The 24,961-nt window shown below is 44.9% G+C and overlaps 1 protein-coding gene across 1 annotated transcript in view; it reads right to left on the bottom strand.

Annotated features, from left to right (window-relative positions):
• Positions 1 to 296: 296 nt before the first annotated feature.
• The window catches only part of PA200 (proteasome activating protein 200), a 178,368-nt gene continuing 153,703 nt past the window's right edge, over positions 297 to 24,961 (bottom strand). Inside the window, exons 28-35 of the mRNA XM_087395003.1 lie at positions 16,721 to 16,993; positions 16,495 to 16,590; positions 12,121 to 12,299; positions 11,811 to 11,892; positions 1,711 to 1,838; positions 1,517 to 1,618; positions 1,265 to 1,418; positions 297 to 1,178 (exon numbers count right to left, since the gene is read on the bottom strand). Of these exons, the coding sequence (XP_087251129.1) occupies positions 1,137 to 1,178; positions 1,265 to 1,418; positions 1,517 to 1,618; positions 1,711 to 1,838; positions 11,811 to 11,892; positions 12,121 to 12,299; positions 16,495 to 16,590; positions 16,721 to 16,993 (1,056 nt within the window). The 3' untranslated portion in view covers positions 297 to 1,136. The remainder of the gene's footprint in view (positions 1,179 to 1,264; positions 1,419 to 1,516; positions 1,619 to 1,710; positions 1,839 to 11,810; positions 11,893 to 12,120; positions 12,300 to 16,494; positions 16,591 to 16,720; positions 16,994 to 24,961) is intronic.

Here is a 24,961-nt window from a genome sequence, read left to right as displayed (position 1 = left end):
GCCTACAAACAAGACTTTTCATTCACCTACTTGCTTGATCATTACTTCAAGATTTATTACAAAAGTTTGTGTAAATCACAGCACAAATTCAGACTCCAAATGAGGGGAATCAACACAAGCAACTTCATATAATATGGAAAATGTATGTTTTCAATAATCCTTGGCAATCCTGAGCAGGATGGGATGACAGCTTATCCAATCTATTAGAAAAGTTCGCTTTTCATTTATAATTTCAATTGAAGAAATACATCAAGATGAACTCTTTGCAAAAAACACAGAGTACTGTGTAGGCCTGATACTGAAAAAACTCTTTATGAATAAACATGATTGGATATTATTCTAGTGAAGGCTTGGACATGACATTGAGAATAGATAGAGAATCCTCTTGCAAATCGACACATCACCGAGAATCTTTGAGGAATCATAAATTGAAAGGCCAGAAATCAGAATGTATATCTCTTAGCATCCATAACTGCATATTGTAGCATGCATGTATAGATTGTCTCAAGGGGGTGTGTATAGTTCAAATGTAAACATCCATGTCTGCAATAGTTGCAACCATGTATACAATATACACCTTTGGATGGTGTGCCAAGCCTTAGGTACAATTCAGATGTCCGCAAAGAGGGCTTGGATATTACATCGAGAATGCTTATAGTTTCATCTGCAAATACATCTTACTTTGAACAAGCACGTCGGTAAGAATCTGACGAAATTCGTAGCCAGAATCTCTCTTATCATTGCTGCACAAGTTGCTTCAGAGATGAGTCGCTCTTGGCTTAGCCTTTTTTATGAATTCAAAATGTCCATTGATTCATGGACAAGATATGTAAACAGAAGGCTTGCATAAAATAGACAAAAAATCTTAATGCAAATGTATCTCTTGAAAGAATACAGCAACAAGAATATTTGAAAAATAATGAGCTAAATAGCTATGCCTTGTGTGATTTCAAAGTTAAAATGTCCATTGCCTTTATTAAATAATGCTGACACAAAGGGACTAGAGGTAAGAAGAGGGCCTGCATAGAATTAGACAGCATTTGATGGAAGGTTTTCATCTGCAATGATTTATAAAAGATAATACTCTGCAAAACCTTATCCTGCAATACTTGAAGAGATCCAATGCATTCAGCTGGCTATGCAAAGTATGATGCAGATGAGGATGTGTCCATCAGAATCTGCAGCCCAGCATTCAAACATGACATGAAAAGGTGTGCATAAAACAGGAAAACAGAGATTGTTTGGATATCAAGCCTTTAGTTACCTCTAATTCCTCTTCTGTAAAAATAGCTTTTTGAATTGCCCAGGTGTCAGCATGTGTCCTGCGGAACTCTGCCACAGTTTTAGTAACAGTTACCCGAACAGGTGGTGATTCTTGTGCAAACCGTGCCAGAGTTGTTATTACTTTGGGAAGCCACCTGTGAAAGAAGGCTAGCGGAAATCAGCTTTGGAATAACATCACCACTGTAACACACAGAATACACCAGTTATTACTGAATAAATGCCTGATTCTCACCTAGGCATATCGTATGGAACTGACAGCACACACGCAGCCAGCCCCAAAACAATACCATGTACTGCAGGTTGAGATAGATTTGATTCGAGCGCAGCCTTTCCTCTGCTCCAGGGAACATATATCAGATACTATTTTCAGGGCATCTTTGGCTTAACTCAGACCTGTAACAAATTACTGTAACAAAAAAGTGCCACCTTCTTCTTAATTTGGTTTTCATAAAGCTGATGGCAACTTCCAGCTGTTGTTCACGAAAAGTTTTAGCGAACTCCTCGTCGGCACCTTTGATCATGCCAGCCAGTGTCACAGATGCAATTTCTCTGACCTGACAGAGTACAGTTGTAAAGTTGTTAATGAAAAATCAGGTGAACAAGCTTTCTTTCCATACCATTAGGCATTGAAAGGTCATCATTGGAATTTTGCCATGTAAGAGAGTGTATTGAAAAGGTTCTATCATGATATCTTAAGACATATTAGAACCTCACCCGCTGTCCCTCCATCCCAGCTCCTGCCTCTCCGCCCCTCTCCTCACCTGCTTCCCTCCCCCGCTGCCTTTCCCTCCACCCCAGCTGCCTGCCCCTAAACTGCTCTCCTCACCCATGTCCTTTCCCCAATGCCCATCTCTCTGCACCCACTGCCTGCCCTTCCACCCCCGCTGCCTGCCCTCTCCCCTTCACACCTCCTCCCCTCCCTCAGCCCACCTCTTCCTCCCTCTTAGCAATAGATGGATTCCCTCTTTGCACGCATTCACGTCCCGCACTTGCTGCCACACGTTGGGTTGCGGTTAGAGTTGGCACTCCACCAGCCGTAAATCAGGAGGCCCCTTCTCTTGTCTCGGACCTAGCTCTGGTCATGACCACTATTGCCCATGACCCAGTGGGTGTCGCGGCTAGTGATGCCTCCAACCTAGTTTTAGTCTAGGCCAGTGATGACCTTCATATCCTTTTCCGAATCCTCACCTCCTGTTTGAGAAGCCCCCTTCCACATCAATTCTCCAAACACCCTTCATTGAGGGAAGGATGCGACTCCTGCCTCCTCAGTGCTCTTGCAGGCAGGTATCTTACGGACTCAGGCACTGTGCTTGGTTTAGAGGAACTCTCTCATCTAGCTGATTTTGGAGAGGTAGAGCCTGTGCCTTCTAAAATTATCACCCCCTGAATACGTTTATCGTCGCACGTGGCTGCTATTGTGTCACTTGCTGTTTTGGGTTCGTTTGGGGCTGCTCTAATTCCCTCTTTTTAATATTCTACTGTAGCTCAGCAGCATGCCTAAACCTGTGAATCCCTTGTGGAGCGCCCACATCACTATACTAGACCCAAATCCTGTAATAGGGAGAGGTGCAAAGGAGTGGAGATGTAATTATTGTGGAGAGCCTACCACGAGCTCGGTGACACGATTGATTCGCCATCTATCGGGCCTTGGTGGCAGAGGCATTGGCGGATGTCCTAAAGTTCCCCCCAATCTTGCACATAAAATTATTACAGACAATCCACGCCATTTTCATGAGCCTAATTCCTCGGACAGAGCTGCACACGTGTCTACAATGACAACATGCAGTTGGAGCTTGACTCACAGTTGACGCAGTACATAAACAGTGTGGGTGTTTCCTTCTCTCGACCCACTTCGAGAAGAAAGGAGATTTGTGTGAAACCCATTGAGTGGTGGGAGACGTATGGGTACTCCACTCCTCAGCTGCGAGCTTGTGCTCTTCGTGTTTTGTCACAGGTGGGGATTAGAATTTAGGAGCTTCAATTGTTTTACAATAGTAACAGAGTATGTAATCCATCCATTTTTGACAAGCAACATGCTTATGCTCCATTGCAAGATGATGAGGAGCAGATATACGCACAGCTCCATAGGGAGCTTGAGACCATTGACAGGCGTGTCACTCGTTCACGCCATAGAGCTGCAGTTACAGCATTGAGAGGCAAAGGCCTAGGTAGAGGTCGTCGACGAGGACGTGGATGTACTATTCGATGTGGTTCAGGAGGATCTCAAGGAGTGAGGACTTATTCTCGTCGAGGAAACGAGCAGAGATTCCTTTCAACATTGTCTATTGGATTGTAGACACGTGAGGTTTATCCGGAAGGGGATCCCTAGTCTTTTGAGACTTCTATTTCTCCCCCTTCTTCATGACCCTGGGGTTTGGTGGCTTGGCTCTCTCTTTCAGGTCCTTAGGTCTTTTATGAGAGGCATGACTCTTCTTGGGCTCTTTTAGTTCGACGACATTTATGAGTCATGCTCTTAGGATGATGCTCCTTAATTTTCTTACAAATTTGCACATGCCTCGGTGGATACTTTTTGGGACATTCTAGCGATCATTTCAGCATGGCATACTTGGAGATCCACATGCACGGAGGCTTTGGATGGCTCCCAAATCCATCATTCACACACATTGACCAGTATTTGGATAAATACTGTACACAGTTTGATGGCCACTTGGGTGAGCATGCAGGGTCTTCCCGAGCGGCTTCTGCCAGGACTGTTTTCCTCAAGGAGTGGAGGGCTCTTTGTTTTCTCGAGCCACAGGGTTAGGTGGCACTTTCAGCCTCAACTTGGTGCTTTTGTAGCTCTCTTTGATGAGCAAGTTGTTTGCCCACTCAGAGTATTTTGTTTCTCATGCTTTGCATGATGTATTTCTCCCATGAGCTTGGCTCTTGGGGTATTTTTCATACTTCTAGAAGTATTTCATTGGGGGAGAGAGTATTTTTATTGCGGGGCATTGTGTTGCAGATATATTGGAACAACTGCATTCTTAGATCCTCAAACTAGATAAAAGTAATTTATATCCAGAATTCAAAACACATGTTTATTGACCAAAGAGGTGAACAAGTCACAAAAAAATATATTAACAGCAGCAAAGGGAAGGCCTGGTAGGTTGGATAACATTTCTTCAATAAAGTCTCCAATGGAGCGGCTTATTTATTGTCGCTCTAACTTACGTATGTTGCACAATATGCATGAGATGCCTATGGCTAGATAGGTAGACTTTTCAACTTCCTATATTGTAAACTCATATTTGTTCTCCATACTTGGAAGTTGTACACAGTGGTACTTGTCACTTGACACTTGCGAGTTGTAGGTCTTGACTCTTAAGTTCTAACTACAATCCACAAGTCAAATTTTCAGGTAAATGTGGATGAATGCAAGCTATCGGCAAATAGCTTAAAAGTGTTACCAGAGAGCGCGATCCAGAGCAAGACCATATTTTCAAGGACCTCTACTTGGAGCTGGAGGACATAGATCGATGAGTGTCACGCACTCGCATTGGGAGAAGGGTCACCATTCCAGTTGGTGGCACTCGTGGTAGCAGAGCATCCACAACCCGTATCAAGACATCCGTGCTATCGACTCCCCGAACCTATGTGAGGCGCGGCTCCAAGAGCATATCAATCACATCTGTTTTGCTAAAGATACCCCTGTGGCTAGAGAGTCGGAGTATGATGAGGAGGGCAATATTCTTGGTAAGGGTGACTATGGTGAGGGATCTCATGGATCCTCATCATCCTCTAGTGAGAGTGATCATAGTCTTGGATTTGACAGTGATGGGAGTACCTAGAGGCTAGGACCTAGGCCCTAGGCCCTAGGTTCTTGCCTGTAGTAGTAAAGCTTTTTGCAAAACCTTTTGCATCTATATTAGACCTTGGTCCCCCTTTTTGTACTTACTACTTTATGTCACGAGTCACAACTTGCTACTATTTGTAATGATATATCTTCAGTCCTTTTGACATGAATCATGAATCATGATATATCTTTGGTCCTTTTAAGTTTTGCAAATTGCACCTATGCAACATGTAGAATGTTTGTGTTTCAACTTTCAAGAATCAAGTCATGGACATGTTTGTGTTTCAACTTACTCTAAAACTCTAAAATATCTCTTTCTTTTTTTTGTATCGAATGTACGCCCAATATTTTTTAGTTCTTTTAGTACCGCATGTAGGCCATCTTCTCCCTGTTCTAGCGATGCCCTATGGGCCCTGGTATGTGCCTTGTAGGCATAGTTATAGGCACTTAGTGTATTTTGTGCCTTTTATGCCACATAGGACACTTAGTCCTATGTGACACCTAGGACACTTAGTCCTAGGGTCTACCTACAAGTACTATGTACTTTTATTTTCATTTTACTCTAGTTGACATGACCGCTGATATCCTTCGACTCTTGTACCTTGTACTTGCTCTCTCATTTATCGATCCTACAGTGGTATTAGAGCTTGGTTCGACTTGTCTCCTGTCCCCGAATTTGCACCTGCTCCTCGTATCTCCATCCGTACAGTCCGTACGACTATACGGACGTATGTACGCTACTAGTGTCGTACTTCCGTACAGCCGTACACTCTGTCTCGTACAGTGTGCTCCGTACAGTCACGTACCTGCTCCGTACTTGCAGTTCGTACAATCACGTACCTGCTCCATACATACGTTCAGTACAATCACGTACCCGCTCCGTACACGCGTTTCGTACAATGGTACCTTCTCTATACGTTGTATTTGCGCCGTACATCGTACATAGTACATGCTTTGCACGTTGTATGTACACCGTACATTGGACCTACTCCGTACATCCGTACGAGTGAATGTGTACCATCCGTATAGAACAGTTGTCCGTACAGCTCGTACTTCTTCCGGGATTTCCGTACAGGTTTTGCATGTGTGAGGTTTTGCAACTTCTTGCAAGAACACTAGAGTTTTGGGATTTGGTCTGCAATTTCTTGTTTGATTGCAGTACATTTGGGTCAGATTGCAGGATATTGAGTCACATTTGCAAGACATTGGGTCAAATTATAATACATTGAATCACATTTAAAAAAATCTCAACAAAAATTGGGGCTTTTCTGCATTTGCCCTCTTTTTGGCTTATTTGCCCTCATTTGATCTGGGGCTTTTGCCAAATTTGCCGTTTTTTGCAGTGAATATTGCCTGACACAATCACATTTGGGTCAAATTTGCATTTGCCCTTTGATTTGGGTTGGAAATTTGCAAAACATTTACTGTCTTTTTTGGACAGCCAAATCTTTGCAGTGATAGCCTTGAGGCTTTTGTGTTTTCAGGTCTCTTTTTCAGGGTATCCCTTTTGCAATGGCTGGCAACAATCATGATCTATTTGGCATTCTTCGTGAAGATGATAAGTTGGATGGCACCAACTATCCGATGTGGTCTTATCTCATGAAACATATTCTTGTTGCAAGGCATTTTTGGAATATTGTTTCTGGGGTTGATCTGAGGCCAGCCAATGCTTCAGTGGCGGCCCCTACTGCTGGTCCCTCTACGGAGGGTACTCCTCATGATGTCTTATCCTCTAGCACCCCTGCTGCTGCTTCTCAACTTAGGAACAGTGAAGATGGGATGGAAGAGATGCAAAATGCACATTCCTGTATTGCCTCATCATGCAAGAGAATCATTATTCCACACATCCGGTCTTGCAGGATAGCAAAGGATGCTTGGGACAAATTGGCTTCTCTTTATCAGATTCGCAATGAGGCACGTGTTGCATATTTAAGAAGGCAGTTGCAGGAAGTCAGTATGAATGAACGTGATTCTATGGATGCATACCTGACAAAGGTCAAGGATCTCATGGAACAACTTGCCAATATTGATGAGGTGGTGCCAAATTCTCCGCTTGTCAGTACCATATTGAATGGACTGCCAGATACATATCAAGGGTTTGCCACAACCCTTCGATTAGTGGCCATGGGTAATCCAGATCACTACTCTTTTGATCAGCTTGTCACTTTGCTTTTGCAGAAAGAGCAAAGTCGAGCTAATAGACAAGTTATTATTCCTGACCATGCATTTGCTTCACAACAGACAGGAAGAGGCAAGGCTTCCAACCCTATGGGCAAGCCTAAAAATGGGCGTAACAGTGGCAATTCCTCCAATGCATCTGAAAATACAGCAGATAAGTCAAAGAAGAAAAGATGCAACTATTGTCGCAAGCCTGGGCATGAAATTTCAGAATGCCGGAAGCGCATTGCTTCGGAGAAAAAGAAAACAGGATTGACAGTTAATGCCTCACATGCAATTGAATCCCATGAGCCAGCAGATGCCTCACATGCACATGCTCTCAAGGATGATTGGGCATGGGTTGTCCACTGCTTCTTTGATCCCTCCCAAGTTGATGCATTCTTTACTGCTAATGCCAGTCTTGGTATTTTGATAGTGGTGCTTCCAAGCACGTCACATCTTGCAGACAGTTGTTTCATTCTTTAGTTGATGCACCTCGTGGGGGAACTGTCACATGCACTAACAATGCCTCCTATGCTGTAAAAGGAATTGGAGATGTGCAGCTCACATCCATTACAAGCCATCCTGTCACTCTGACTAATGTTCTTTTTGTTCCTGGAATAGAAGTCAACTTGATTTCAATTTCAGCAATTGCCACTTTAGGTTTCAAAGTGATTTTTGATGGATACAGATGCCTAGTATATGATCTTCATGATGACAATGCCATAGTTCTCACTGGAACTTTGAAAAAGGGGCTTTATCACCTTGATGATCACTCAGCATTTGCTATTTCAGATTCACAGCTTGCTGAAACTCATCTTTGGCATGAGAGAATGGGTCATCTCAATTATAGAGCTCTTGCCAAGTTACATTCACACGACATGGCAAATGATGTACCTCAAACTCACACAGTTTCCAAACATGTGTGTGAGGGTTGTCTTTTAGGTAAGATGCATCGATTTCCTTTTCAAAAGAATTGTCCAAAATTCTCACAAAGGAAATTGCAGCTAGTGCACAGTGATGTCTGTGGCCCAATGAGGACAATGCCATTAGGGGGTACAAATATTTCATGACTCTCATTGATGACTTCACAAGATATTGCTGGGTATATGCTTTAAAAGCCAAATCTGAAGTGTTCTCATGCTTTCAGAGGTGGCTGAATATGGTTGAGAATGAATCAAGATGCAAGCTTGTCACCCTCAACACAAATAGGGGGGGAGAGTATATGTCAAAGGAGTTTGATGCATTTTTGTCTTCACGGGGCATTGTTCACTCATGCACTATTCCTTACACCCTTCAGCATAATCCTGTTCCTGAGAGGAAGAACAGGTCCACTATGGAGATGGCCAGATGCATGCTTAAGGCCAAGTCCTTGCCAAATAAAATTTGGCTTGATGCAGTGATGTGTGCTAACTATGTGCTGAATAGATCACCTACAAGGGCATTGAAGACTGTTACACCTTATGAAGCATGGAAAGGTAGGAAGCCTTCACTTGCACAGATGAGAGTTTTTGGGTCTCTTGCATATGTTCATGTACCATCTCAGTTGAGACATAAGCTTGATGACAAGGCAATCAAATGCATATTTATTGGTTACAGCCAGGAGAGCAGAGGGTATCGGTTATACCAACCAAATACTGGGAAGATTATTGTCAGTAGAGATGTAATCTTTGCTGAACATTCGGCTTCTCCTCTTGTGGACTGCAAAGCTAAGCCAGAAGTTGACATGTTTGATGCCTTTGACTCTTGGTTACCTCTGCCTTCCTCAGAAGGGGACTTTGACCAGCAACATGAGCCTCCTGCAGGCCCTCCAACAAGCAATGATCAGCCAGTACCCCATGCTGATTTGCAGGTTTCTCTTCCAGCACAAAATGATCCCACTATTCATGATGTAGTGATTGAAGAAAGAGCTGTCAATAGACAGCAAAGGCAAGTTCCCAAATGGCTTCTTGATACATTGAGGGACAGCAAACAAGATCAGCCTTTTGCTGCCCGGCCAAGATCAGGGAATAAACAGATGCATAGTCACTTTCTTGAGTTTGCACTCCTTGCTACAGCTTGCAATGAAGAGCCTTTGTGTCATAAAGATGCTTTTGACAGCAAAGAGTGGATGGATGCAATGAAAGCTGAGTTACAATCCATTGCCAAAAATGACACATGGAAATTAGTAGATCTCCCTCCCGGCAAGCATGCCATTGGTACCTGGTGGGTCTACAAATTAAAAAGGAAATCTGATGGCAGTATAGATCGACACAAAGCCCGTCTTATTGCAAAAGGGTATGCCCAACAACAAGGCATTGACTTTGAAGAGACATTTGCTCCCACATCCAGGATTACTACCATTAGATGTGTCATTGCCATTGCAGCCCATCATCATTGGCAAGTGCACCAGCTTGACATCAAAACTGCTTTTCTTCATGGAGATCTGCATGAAGAAGTTTATGTGACACAATCTCTTGGCTTTGAGGTTGTTAATTCTGAAAACAAGGTATGCACGCTTAGAAAAGCCCTTTATGGTTTGAAGCAGGCACCCATGGCATGGTATGCCAAAATTCATGCACACTTACTATCCCTTGGTTTTCATAATAGCCCCACAGAACCCACTCTTTATGTCCGTGGGAGTGGATCTGATTTTTTAGTGCTGATTATATGTGGATGATATGCTCATCACGGGCCCAGATACTCAGCATATTGCAGCTTTCAAGGGTGATTTGCAGCAGGTTTTTAAAATGTCAGACATGGGACAGGTCCACTATTATTTGGGCATTAAGTTTGCTCATGTTGAGGGGGGTATCATGATGTCACAGTCCAAGTATATTGGACAACTCCTTGATCGTTTTCAGTTCGAGGATTGCAAGCCAATCTCTACTCCAGTGGACCCCGGCTTCAAATTTTCAGCTCATGATGGGAGCCCACCATGTGATATCACTCTTTACCAGCGGGTTGTTGGATGTCTCATTTACTTATGTCACACCAGACTTGACTTTTAGTATTAAGTATCTCAGCTCAGCATATTCATGCACATGCCCAGTTCACAGCATTGGCAGGCAGTGAAGAGAGTTTTTAGATATCTCAAAGGCACTCACGATTTAGCTCTCTTCTATGGTGATTAGGGTTCACTTCGGATAGTGACTGGGCAGGTTGTTCTGACACTAGAGTGTCACATACCGGCAATTGTTTTTTGCTTGGCAATTCATGTATCTCTTGGCTTAGCAAGAAGCAACCAACAGTTGCCACATCTAGCTGTGAGGCTGAGTACAGGGCAGCCTTCACCGCTACAGTAGAGTGTGTCTGGCTTCGACAGTTACTTATAGATCTTGGTATTCGCCAGACATCCTCCACTATGGTCTACACTGACAGCCAAAGTGCTTTGGCCATTGCGCGTAACCCAGTGTTTCATGCGCACACCAAGCACATTGAAGTTCACTATCATTATGTTCGAGAGCGGTTGACAGCCGAAGACATAGAGTTGTCCTATCTTCCCACAGAGGACAACATAGCAGATATGTTTAAAAAGGCACTTCCTCGTCCCAAGTTCGAAGTCTTCCAACAGGCTTTACACTTGGTTCCCTTTGTTACATGATCTGACATACCTTGTACATTCATAGGTGGCTATATCCTTTTGGATGAACATGTGCCACCATGACCAGAAAATACCAGGTATTCTGAGACGTTTTCAGAATACTTCAGCCCATACCATGGAGGGGGGTTTGTAGGCCATCTTCTCCTTGTTCTAGTCATGCCCTATGGGCCTGGTATGTGCCTTGTAGGCATAGTTATAGGCACTTAGTGTATTTTGTGCCTTTTATGCCACATAGGACACTTAGTCCTAGGGTCTACCTACAAGTACTATGTACTTTTCTTTTCATTTTACTCTAGTTGACGTGACGGCTGATATCCTTCGACTCTTGTACCTTGTACTTGCTCTCTCGTTTATCGATCCTACACTGCACTAATATCGAACAGTACGTATCGAATGTGATCAGACGTGTCAACCGTGGTCTCCACATCCAAAGCCATAGACGACTCCAACCCACGAGTAATAAATAGGAAAGAATTGTTTCAATTATCCCATCCATCACGCCTGGAAATATTAAGGCAGGGGTCAATGTTAGGTTAGTATAAGGTTAGGGACACCTTTACCCTCATTGAGGTTTTCCCCCCTTAACCATGGTTAGTGGTTGAGTTACTGTGTGTTTGGTGGTCCTTACCCCCCATACAAAACCCTAAAAGCCTAGGGTGAAACTCAGGGCACTCTATTCTTACCCTGGTGTGTCAGATAAGAACATGTAATGTGAAAAATGTTCACAAGAAACAAGTAATGTGTATTCTTGTTTCCTCTTGGAATATCTGTATTCTCAAGGCATGTCAACATACCATTGTATTAATAATCCAGGGGGAACTGCTTAGAGTTCATGCCAGACATGACTTGCCTTCTCCTGTGGACCTGTGGGAAACATTTAACGACTACAGTACCGTAAACTAACCAGGGTTATTGCACCTTGCAGCAAACAGAAATGTAAAAACAGAACCCCAGTTTGAGTATCCAAGGGGTGAATGTGAGAATGTATCCCACCTCCAGCTGAACATCTGAAAGTAACCTTTTGACTTCACCCCAAATCTTAACAAGATGATCTCTGTGTAATAGAAAAGTGTGCCTGAAAGCCACAATCAGAGACAAGTTACTACCGTATCAGATTATCGACCCAAGAAACTATCCAGTATGCTACAAATACTCAATCAGTGAACCAGATATAAGCTTAGATGGCCACATAAGGATAGGGTATGTAATATGCACACAAAAATAGAATATTATGGATACTAATCACATGAAGTATCCAACGTGGTGATATCCAAACTGAAAGAGTCTCCCTTGTGTGTAATACCTGTACAGAAATGACTGCAGGAAGCCTAAAGTTGCAACACGTGTGTGCCAATTGCCGTCGTTGGCTGCAGACAAGAGAGCTACTATGGCCCTTGGAAGTTGTGCTGCTGAGAACTCTTGGAATTTCAGAAAATGCAGAGCTACTCTTGCTAAGGATGAGAGATCCTTATGAGAAGTTTCCTGTTATGAGATTCAAACACCCAAAAACAACAAGATCACAAACAGATATCAAATCTTTGACTGTAGAACATAACATCTCTCTCTCTCTCTCTCTCTCTCTCTCTCTCTCTCTCTTCGACTGTAGAACATAACATCTCTCTCTCTCTCTCTCTCATCTGCACACTCTTAAAAATTTCATGAAGGTAAGAGCTGAGGGACAGTGGGCTGTTTATACAGATGAAAGAATCCAGGACTCCTGCTTTCTAGAACTAAGTCTAGGATGCCTGCTTTCTAGAACTGAGTCTAGGATGCCTATTGGTAGTTTGCCTCCAGGCTGAATACCTCTCATCATTATGGTCCAGAGGTCCCGCCCTCCCAAATAGGGGTATAAGACCCATGGGACCATCAATTGATCTCTAGAATGGCAACTCTCCCTCTGATATTGAGATTGTATCCTTATTGGGGGAAACGGCAGATATGGAGAGGGAGAGAGACTCTATGGTCCTCACCAGGCAACTTCACATAGACTTTCCATAGAAAAGATCTCGAAGGTATACACTGAGGCACACTAGAGCCCAGAGAGAGGGCTAACCGTAGATTAAAGATACACATGGTTGTCCACACATTGGACAAAGACCCGTTAGTAGTATTCTGCTCATATCACCATCCCTAGCACGGATGAGCATGTTGATATATGTAAATTTGTCATAAGGAGGACATCAACCACAACTTCTCTCATCCGATTATGGTAAGACTTTCATAAGAAAGCGCCGGGGGGGGGGGGGGGGTAACACGTACAGGGATTTCACTGCCAAGACTAGGGACATGCCCGTAAAGACTTAGATTTTCAGGAGGATGCCGTATTACTCACACCGCCAGACATTTTGATGGAAGAGTTCACATGTAGCTCAAAGTAGACACACATGCCAATTCCACAGGACACAATGGGGAGATATAGACGTGCACTACCCATGAGCTGATGACATACAATGGCTAGACTTAAGGAGATATACATGCTGCTGCTTGGTCACAGCCACAATGTTGTAAACTATATTATGAGGTCGTCTCCCTTCACTTTACAGATGTCCAAACTCATAGTCCACTGCAAATGGCAAGAGATAATCGTTCTTATCTGTCCTGTGATCTACTACTCCCACACCCCATCCAAAACACTTCCACAGCCACTTCATCCACCTAGCATCACTATGAACTCACTCACTAGATCAACTACTCCTTCCTCTACGTTGTTAAGTCCATGGAAAAGCCCTCTAAAGTGCTTGGTTTTTCAATAGGGTGGTGCTTCAATATGGTAACTGGCAGATGGTCATCGAAGCTAGTGCTAGGGGTAATGGGGTAGTTAATAAGGATGGAAGAGGAGTATCCCCCCCTTAACAAGTAAGGGTATGCAGGAATTTCACTGCCAAGACTAGGGACATGCATGCAAAGACTTAAATTTTCAGGAGGATGCCATTTTACTCACACCGCCAGACATTTTGATGGAAGAGATCACATGCAGCTCAGTGGACACACATGCCAGTTCCACAGACACGATGGGAAGATATAGATGTGCACTACCCATGAGCTGATCATATACAATGGTTTGCAGAAATGGCTAGACTCAAGGAGACATACATGCTTCCTGCACGGTCACAGTCACAATTTTGTAAACTATATTATGAGGACGTCTCCCTTCACTTTACAGATGTCCAAACTCATAGTCCACCGCAAATGGCAAGAGACAATCGCTCTTATCTGTCCTGTGATCTACTACTCCCACAACCCATGTGCACTACCCATGAACTGATCATATACAATGGTTCGCAGAAATGGCTAGACTCAAGGAGATATACATGCTTCCTGCATGGTCACAGTCACAATTTTGTAAACTATATTATGAGGTCGTCTCCCTTCACTTTACAGATGTCCAAACTCATAGTCCACCGCAAATGGCAAGAGACAATCGCTCTTATCTGTCCTGTGATCTACTACTCCCACAACCCATCCAAGACACTTCAACAGCCACTTCATCCACATAGCATCACTATGAACTCACTCACTAGATCAACTACTCCTTCCTCTACATTGTTAAGTCCATGGAAAAGCACTCTTAAGTGTATAGTTTTTCAATAGGGTGGTGCTTCAATATGGTAAGTGGCAGTTGGTCATGGAAGCTAGTAATATGGGTAACTGATTATTGGGCAGTTAACCAGGCTGGAAGTGGTGTATCCCCTTAACAAGTAAGGGTATGAGGGCCCCTACCCTTACCAATAGGGTGCTTCTTCTCCTATCCAAACTCTGATGGATCATGGTTGGATTTTAGCTCAAGCGATTATCCTAGGTAAGGGGACATAACAAGAGGAAAGGGAAGCCTAGTGTTACACTAGACAAGGATGATAAAACATATGGATGTTCATATTCTTCAAGCCACAACAAGGTAACCCAAAAATGAGCAAGTCCACTAACATTGTCGTCGATGAGCCATTCAGTAATGAAGGGGGGGAAAGGAACTAATGTAGTAGTACTCTAGTGAGAGCTGCAGGGGATTGTGGAGGGGACCATATAAGTCCAACCCACAACTTTTAGAGGCGCCATCTGATGTGTCAAGTAATCTCTCACGCCTACTCTCCACCTTCCTCCTCCAATGTTTGTATACTCCCCCCCTCCCCCCCCCCCCCCGCCCCCGCCGCCGCGCCCCTCCCAAGAGAGACGGATTTGTGCCTTATGTGATCTATAGGAGATGGAGTCTGAGGAGCATTTCATCTTCAAATGCCCAATATATTACGAGATCCGAGGCCGCTACTATTGTATCTTCACAGATAGCTCCGGACTGCTCTCCCACTTCCTTTGCTATCCGGATCATAGATGCTTAGCCGTCACTCATGAGTCATGAGGCAGTTAAGCATCGAGAATGTGAAGAAACAGCCTTCTCAAGAATGCAAATGTGTGCAATGCATGCAGAATTTGAATGCCAATTGGGCCTCCAATGGGGAAGAGCGCCCTCGTGAGAGTACTTGGTTCTATTTTGACCTACATGCAAGGTGGGAGAGAGATGGCGGATAAAATGCAATGTGAATGAAAAATGCTACATGAGATTCACAATGAAAGGGTGATACCCTTTCATTAATGTCCCTTGAGATCACTCAAGTTCCATCTTCCCATTTACACCTACCCTTAGCCTATGACCCATGCATCTACCATTCAATGCACCTTAATGAACCCTTCCCTTCCTATTGCCCCTAAGGACCTAGACACGTGTGTGCACATTTTTATTAATAGAATAAGTATCACATGTCCAAATTCGACGCCATCCGAAGCAGTGGCTCTAGTTCGACTAGTCCTATCTACTCAGATGATCCACCGCCATAACAAATCGGTCGGTGTCCATCATAAATCCAAATACATGTTACACCATTGGCGTATAATATATAATAATGTTTTTAATGTCTACTAACCACGAATTAGTGATTTCTCGTCATGACGCTTGCTCAAATTATAGAGATAGGGACTGTGCACACAAGCAAACTCATCTCAGAACATGATCACAGAGTTCTTTCAACCAGATCACACAGACCCTCGTTCCTCAGGTAGTACAGATGGGGAAGGGGATCGGTTTCTAACAGAGCTCACTAATGAACTGAAACAAATGAAACATGGGTCACTGGTGATTAGGTGAAGAAGGTCCAACCATATAGCTCAGTCTCATACAATAAAAACTGTCCTGTTGGAAAACCCCAAAGAGCTCCTTCCAATATGATTGTCAGCATAAGTTGAGAAGCCACAAACAGACAAATTTTGGATCAAATGGTCTAAATCCAACAGCAATTGCTTTGAATTTCAGCCTTAGAAAACAACAATTCGCAAACCTTCACCTAAAAAGTTATATGAAAATATTTAAATACTGCAACTATCCTTTATGCCCTAACTCAAGTGTGACCACTTCCAAAAGAATTGCACCTGCTCATACAAGACGTAATCATTTTCCTGGAAAATTTTAGATGTGTCAAACAACAGCCATCATAATGCACATAGAAGTAATCCTATTTTACTTTTCATAGATTTCGATGTACATGTCCTTCAGGCTGTCAGACACCTCTTCGGCATTCAAGGTTCAGAACCTTGATCATGAACTTCGCATTACCTTTACTGTTCTGCTTGGAATTGACATGTTTAATTACCAAAAAAAGTATTTTTTTCAACAAGCAAAGTGAAAGTATACCTGCAAAGACAAGACTGGCTGCAACAGTTCAACAATAATATCCATATGTGTTGCTGAATGGCCAGACTTTATTGCTGTGATTAGAAAATATAAAACCTACAAAATATACCCAATTGTCTTATTGTATAATCATTTTAAAAGAAAAAAGAAAAATCTCACATTATTTGGCGAGTCTGCAACAAGCAGTACTTAAAGCAATATGGAAATTAATTTAAAAGGAATGTACCGTTTCCATCAGTCTAAGTGCTCCTTGTACCTCCTCACTCTTCCATGGATCATTACCAACATCTGTAACTGGTACGCCATTGTCATGATGCATGTTGTCACTCTGACACTTTGCAGCTGCTGAGTTAGCTTCGCTGATTATAAATGCTTTCCAGTTGCTTATATCTTCTGATAGTAGCTCTTTGTGTGTTACACCTTCTGCTCCAAGTTTCCCGCTCAACGCTTGAAGGTTTGCACCAACAACACATAGGATTGTACCCACTAACTCACGAACCTGCATTTCAAATACGAAAATTTAGCTCATTAGTTTGAAAAACTTAATGCTTTTTTTGTTTCAGTGTTACTAGACCATTCTCTCTCTCTCTCTCAGAGCAGAATCACAGAGTTCTTCCCATCGATTGATATTGATTGTCCAGTCATCACTCGATGGGACACACAGATCACTCTGGGGGGACCTTCTGCCACTGTTTAGATCCGGGACACATGAAGGAAACTGAAACCCTCAATGAACACTTGAGCAATCTTGGGTCAATTCTCCAACAATTATCTGCCATCTGAGCCATTGTTGAAGATGATGATCAAGTTGCTGTACTTCTCTCAAGTATTGAAGACATTTCCAAGTACAATGAGATCCTTGCTCGGGAGTCACGGTGGCTTTGGTCTTGAGTCAAGCATCCTCGAAGAGACCGAGATGCATGGCACCCCTTGATAGACGCCAATGTCCGATCACCGGCTACGCACCAGCCAGAGTGACATGACATACGGAGGATTCAGCTCCGCTCTAGTCTTTTTCCTTTTCATTGTCACACCCAGATGTATTTGACTATGTATGATCAAACTTAGGACTCAGCACGGGTGATGATGCTCGTTTAGTAGCTCCACCTTTACTATGGTTTGTATCAGGTTTTCTTTCAGTCTCATAGACCCATCGGTCTTCCGAAGACTCTAATAAAATTTCTTTCTTTCTTTCTTTCTCTATCTAGCAGTTCCGACAGGAGGTCACAGCCATACACACAGTCCCAGGGAGTACCCCAATTGTTGAGGCACAGATTGCGAGCATGCAATCTGTAATTGAGGAGACCTCCAGATGGGTTGATGTGGCCAAACAGGAAACCGCAAGGGTAACCATTTTGGCTACCCTCATGAAGCAGTAGCAGAGAGCCAGCAAGGCTCTCAACATCAGAGTATGTGGGATCCCGCGCACTGAGGCTACACCGATGGCAGATGCCACTGCTTTCGTGGCCGCTACTCTGGGTGTGGCTGAGCACAGGATTGAGAGGGCATGGCGGGTGGGGAGAGACCCCAACCGAGAGCAACCCCTGATCATACGGTTCCATGACACTCAGGCACGACTTTCAGCTTTACGACGCAGGTCAGTCGTACGAGATCAGCCAGCGATCTCCATAGATGAGGACATCACCCCTCTACAGGTTCAGGAGAGGCACTCTTTCATGCAGTAGCGGGATCAGGTTTGGAAGGAGGGGAAGTGGGCAATGGTACGAGAGGGATGACTTCTTATAGGCCCACGTAGGGCACCAGTCCCCTCCCCTGCATAGGGAAGCGGGGTCTATGAGACTCAGATATCCGAGACCCTATCCTGCACCATTTGGAACTGTAATGGTACCTTATGGTCAGAACCAGGGAACTTCTCGGAATCCTATATAGGTCAAGACATAGTCTTTTACACAGAGACACATCGGAGTCCAGAGCACCCACTACCAGTAGTCAGCGGATACACATGGGAGTTTGCCTACAAAGATGAGACCAGGGATACAGGGGGAGTTCGAGGGTCAGGTGGACTAGTAGTCCTTTACAGATCCACACTTTTGGTGATCATTTCAATAGAACAGAGCGATGCACATTCCAGGTTTCTTTGGATCCGGATCTGACCCCTGGACAGCCGCGATCTGTTTGTTGCAGTTTGCTACTTTCCCCTGAGACCTCCCACTTTGCTAGAGATACTCGAGATGAGGATGAGACATCTCCATTTGCTGCTCTTTATCAGTCTATTGTTGACTTTTCTAGCCGCGGAGAAGTCCTCCTAGTTGGGGACTTCAACACGAGGACAAGCATCCGTCATGTACCACTCCTCGACTTCAGGGATGATTCCACTCTACTGCCAGACATTGACCTTGAGGATGCATGTATGCTACAGGTTTCGGCTGACAGATGAGGTTCGATCACATCTTATGGGCAAGCTCTATTAGACCTCGGCAGAATGCATGATCTCATTATTTATAAGGGTCTTGACAGATGGCCCGCCTCAGGTGGTTTCACGTGCTTTCCACATGGGGGAGGCTCCAGCGTTGATTATTACATCATGGGATCCCCTGTCTCCACATCTCGCATCATTGATTTTACCATATCACCTCTCCCTCCAAGGGCTGATCATACCTATCTTTTCTTTAGCATTTCAACTCCCCGTCACACAGCACCCTCCACCCCACTAAGTTCTTACTCCACCTATCATGATATACGCTTCGCCCGCAATCACTCACCTACTCACTCTAGCCATCTGTACATACTTCTCGCTTATATTGACTTCATGCCCCTATTAGACGATCGTGCACCCGCTCACTACACGAGGCTGTCCTTCACGCTCTCCCTCACACCACCCGCTCCACCCACCCACCACACCCCTTGGGACCGTACCCTGTAATAGCTGGTATGATGATGAGTGTAAGGCTCTACGCCATCAACTCAGATTCGAAACCAAAAACACTCTTCCGAGCGAACCAGAGACGCTACGCGAGTATCGTCGACTAGTACGTAGAAAGAAACTAGACTTCGTTCGCCGGAACGAGGAGGAACTACTGAACATTTCGTTTAGTAACAACTCTAAGGACTTTGGGCGGAGATTTCTAGAGGGATGGTCCCCCTCACCACTCACTGACACTCAAGTTTGGTATGATTATGCACGCACACTTTATGACATCTCAAATTAGCCAGTACCTAACCTCTCACAGATGCCACGCCCCACATCGTGCACCCTCTTCACTAGGGGGGGGATAAAGGATGTCATAATGAAATTTCATAATGGCCGAGCGAAGAATCATGAGGGACTATGCACTGAGTTCATTGCATATGGGATTAACCTCCTAGCCCTGATCTTAGCAAAGCTCTTTAAAGAAGCTGTTTTTTTGGGGTTTCCACGCACCTAGACCATTAACACTATCTCACCCATCCACAAGGCAAGGGATCCCATGAGCCCAGAGAACTACAAGACCATTATGATTGGACATGTCATGTCCAAGATTTATGCATCAGTGCTTGATTCCGAGGTCAGCAAATTTGCGGAGTGTCGAGGACTTAGAGCAGCAGGACACGTCGGATTCCGGCGTGATCATGGAACCATGGGCCACATTCTCACGCTTAGGTGTATCATCGAGGAGGCGAGGGCACGGAAGTAGAGGGTTTATTGTTGCTTTGTGGATTTCCACAAGGCATTTGACACAATTCTCAAAGCCCGCCTCTAGGCGCCTAAAGGATTTGGGTTATGACCAGGAGATCATTTGGGCTGTCATGGCACTTTACGAGAGTTTCAGGCAGAGTCCAAGCACGATCTTGATTGACAGACGAGATCATGAGCACTATTGGGGTCAAACAAGGATGTCCATTATCACCTGCCTTGTTTGGCCTCTACATTGACGAGCTTGAAACAGTGATGCAGACACAGAGGGGGGGGGACTGCTCTCTTGCACACACGATTGATTGATTCGTTTTCTAAGTCCCAGCTGCAAGATTGATTTGATTCAACTTGTACTGGATTGATCGAGTATTGAGTATTGAGTATGATTTTGCTAGTACAGATTAGTACTCAGCAAGGGCCCTAGCGCGCCCTTTGCTCCAGCCCACTGAGGCTTGTATGAGTTTACTTTTTCTGTGCACTTTATCCCTCTCTCTCTCCTACCGATTGACGCCCTCTTTCAGACAGTGGCTTTCATCCACGAGCATAGGAGGAGGGCAGGAATGGTGCCAGTTATGGCAGCAAGGCAAGAAGGGAAGCGGGGAGCTTACAGGGACGGGAAGGTGATTATTCGAGAGAGGGCAGAAAGAGAGGAGAGGGCAGACAATGCAGAAAATGGAGAGAGAGAAGGGAGGGCAGAAAACAGGGTGTCTGACTCTTGAGGTGAGAGCACAAAAGACGCTGAAAATGGCAGTATGGAACTGTAATGGCCCTCTTTGGTGTGACCCTGGGGGCTTCTTGGAGACCTACACTGATAGAGACCTGATTTTTTATATTGAGACACATGAGAGCCCTGAGAGAGAGCTGCCTACAGTGACAGGGTATGCTTGGGAGTCAGCACACAGGAAAGAAATGAGAGGGGACAGCGGAACTAAAGGCTCTGGCGGAGTGGCAACCCTCTTCAAACTACACCTGAGACCGCTCATATCTGTATTATGGAGAGAGGAACATGCACGACACATGTGGATACGGATCCATTTCGAGACACGACCTCTTTTCATTGCAGTGTGCTACTTGTCCCCAAATACCTCTTCCTATGCGTATGAGGTTACCACAGAGGGTCATAGCCCATATGCGACGATCTTCGGTGACATCTAGGAGTTCTCCCAACAGGGAGACATCTTCCTCCTCGGTGACTTCAATGCACGCACAAGTGTGACAAGCAAGTGGGTCTACTAGATTTTGCATCCAACTCCCTTATTGTACCAGAGCCAACAGAGTTTGGCATAGTGAGGCACTCAACAGATACATCACATGTGACAGGATATGGGCGTCATTTGCTTGAGATGGGAGCTGTCCATGACCTCATGATATATAATGGCCTCGAGAGGTGGCCCTCATCTGGAGGCCTCACATGTTTCCCACATGGCGGAGGGTCGAGCACAGTGGACTACCTGATAGGCCCACTAGCTTTTGTTTCACGGATACTCGATCTCTATGTGCCCGCCCCCCCTCTTGGTGCTAACCATACATACTTGGCCTTTGGCATCTCGGTCACCATGCCAGTTATTGAGAGAGCTCCTCCTGCACCTACCTGTGTCCAGATCCCCTTTGACCGCATGCTCGACACCGTCTATGTGAGCCACCTGGCCTCTGAGCTCTCAGCCCTACTTAGAGGTGACATGGACCTCACCCATGCCTCAGATACCTTGGTGACTATGGTACACGCTGCAGCGATCAGATCTTTCCCCATGACTTGGTCCTCGAAAGTCCCAGATGGAAAGATGTCCTAGAACTCTTGGTTTGATGAGGACTGCAGAGAGACGAGAGCTCACCTCATACGTGATCGAGTTTTGGGAGTCAGGACACATGACACCACTCGAGGCACAGCGGGTCTCACGTCGTATGACGCGACGAAAGAAGCGAGCTTTTCTCACACGCACGATGGATAGGTGATCAAATCCTTTCGAGGAGGTGATCCCACTATCAGCTGCGGGCTCCTCATAGAAGGAAAGGCACCTATTTCTATCACAGACCCGGGTGTTTGGCACACATATGCATGCTCTCTTTATGATGTCCCAAGCCAGGCACTCCCATATATGTCAGACATACCCAAGCCCACCACATGCCATCTGTTCACTACACAAAACATATGCAAGACGCTCCTGCGGCTCCATAACTGGAGATCACAAGATCATGAGGGAATACGCACTGAGCACTTTGCACATGGGCAAGAGCTCCTAGCCCCAATCCTAGCACAAATGTTCAACCATGCCATATGCCATGGATTCTGTCACGGGGGCGTGAAATTCTAAGTACTTTAATGTACTACAAGACCGTGACAACTTTGGTTTTAAAAGTCCAAGCATGGGCTTAATAATGTGTAATTAAACGCGGCATGGTGCCTAGCACATAAGCGTAATTAACTCCCATTTCTTCGCGACAGAAGTGCTTCTTTTCACATTTTTCAGTGGAATTCTTGATGGTCGGCTCTTGTAAATGCTCTTTCGCACTCCTCTTTGGCTAAGAATGCAATTGGGCATTGGCTACTGTTACGCTCTAGCCGAGGTAGCATGACCTCGGAAGAATCAGTCGACATTTCCCTTAAAGGATCTATCTCTGTAATGTATGTGTTTGCGCTTCATGTAAATGATCGGGAGGGATTTGATGTCAAGGTCCTAGGTAAGGGCTGATAGCACCAGACTAGATAGATCTGAGACCAAGGGCCTAATGCTAAGATTGTGCCTAGGGGCAAGGAATTAAATGCATCCCAAGAGAGGGGTGAAATGTTGCATTAGGAAGGCCCTATATGGATGACATGTGGCATCTAGATCTATCTAGGGATTTGGGGTTTGCTAAGGCTAGAGAGAGAAGAGAAGAAATTGATTTCACGTGAATTTTAACGTAGATCTCTGTCTCGCTTTGTGCCTTAGCAGAATAGGCTGGGAGGAGAATCATGGTGCTACTCCCGTGATCTGCAGTAGAGGCTAGTATAGGGAATAGTTGGTTGACAATTGGTATCAGGAGTGAGCAAGGGACGGGAGACGTGACCTTGGAAGAGTGTAGCGGGAGCGTCCACGAAGAAAAGGCTGCAGAACATCAGACGGGCGTCGAAGAAAATTCAGCGCTGCCGACGAGGTCCGTGAGGAGCAGCGCTCACGTGGAGGGTCCTGAATTGGTGAAGCGATACGTTGATTGCGACGACGTCGTGCAACACGTGGACCCACGAACGGGCTGATGCAAGTGATTCGACGAAGATAGCTCGTGGGGTGAAGCAGGTTCTCCGCTCATGGACTCGACGGACGGGGTTAGCTGATAGGTTGACGCAGAACGACGGAGCGTAGGATAACGTGGTGGTCTACGGTCGACGAGGATCATTAGCGTAAGCAATTAGTCCGTGGGCTGGGAGATATTCATCGACAGGAACGGAGAGCAGGGTTCCCGTAACCCTGACGGAACAAGGACCTCTGGAAGGCACGGCGCCGATCAGCTAACCCAGGGATTTGAACGATGAGGCGGAATTCATCAGACAGATTTAGACCAGGGAGCTTTCGCCAACTCTGTGTTTTTTTTCCCCTGATTAGTTTCGTTGATGCTCCGCTTACTTGAGCAGGATCTTGTAAGTGATATGTATGCATGAAAGTTTGATGCTGTAGCAAGGACAGATTGTGCTTGAGACTATGCCTGTATACTTGAGTCTGAGTTATTTGCAGAAATTTCCCTAGTATAGGGAAAGGCGGGATTTGAATATATGCCTGTGTCAAATGCGTAGTTAGTGTGCATGTCAGATTGCAGGTATTCCCTAGTATAGGAAATTATGTTCAGAGTGTTAGTACACTGAATTGTGTCAGTTTGTGATTACAGTGTTCTAGGGGTGTTTATAAAAAAATTATTAAAAAAAAAAAAAAAAGCCCCAAAACAAAACACCTACTGAACTAAATGGAAGCAGAAGAAGGGGCTTCCAGGAGGGACCCTGGTGAATCAAGAGTCCGGCCGACCCAGCAGGGATCGCGCCCAGTAGCTCACGCTTTATCTGGCAGGATTGCATTGCTGGAGGATGCCTTGCAACAGTTGTTAGCGCAGCAATTACAAGCCAACGCAGGGCAATCTGAGCTTAGGAGAGCGTTACAGAGTATGTCTGCCAGACCTTCTCGAGAGGAGAAGGGTAAGGCTCCAATGGAACTGGAGTCTAGTGTCCATACGGTCGAGCCTAGGAAGGCTAAAGTGCCAAATATTGCCAATTACAGACCGGAAAAGTATTCTGGTCGGATGAACGACCGTAGCTCCGATGTCATTGAGACCTGGTTACACAAATGGGACGAGGCGTTCGCCATTTGTGAGATCAGAAATGACATCAAAAAGATCCGCGAGGCCACCCATATGTTTAGTGAGGCTGCGGATCGGTGGTGGATTAAACAACAAAAAGATGGCATAGCATCCACTACCTGGGAGGGGTTTAAAAGAGAGTTCAGGAAACACTTCTTACCTCCTGACGAAGCATCCCGAGCTTGGGATGAATATAGGAACCCTCGTCAGAGAAATTTATCAGTGGCAGAATACACTGATAAGTTTCGAGAGAGTGTAATGAAGGTTGACGAACCCCTGCCTCAATCAATCCAAGTGAAAGATTTCATATTTGGATTGAATGATCGAATAAAAATGGAAGTTCGGGCTAAGTACGCGAACACGCTAGATGATGCAATAGCTATAGCCCTGAACTACGAGGATGCCAAGGGCAGCAAGCCAAGTGGGTTTGCACAGGTCGGAACCCAGTATGGGTATCCGAAGAAATCTGGGTTTAAGAAGAAGTGGGCTAGTAGAGGGAGTGGTTCGCAG

This window comes from Dipteris shenzhenensis, chromosome 23, assembly GCF_047967505.1.
Source record: "Dipteris shenzhenensis isolate YYH24624 ecotype China chromosome 23, Dip_SZ_1.0, whole genome shotgun sequence".
NCBI classification, from domain to species: domain Eukaryota; kingdom Viridiplantae; phylum Streptophyta; class Polypodiopsida; order Gleicheniales; family Dipteridaceae; genus Dipteris; species Dipteris shenzhenensis.
Note: the sequence above shows the minus strand (reverse complement) of the source record. Positions and strands in the feature narration are given on the sequence as shown.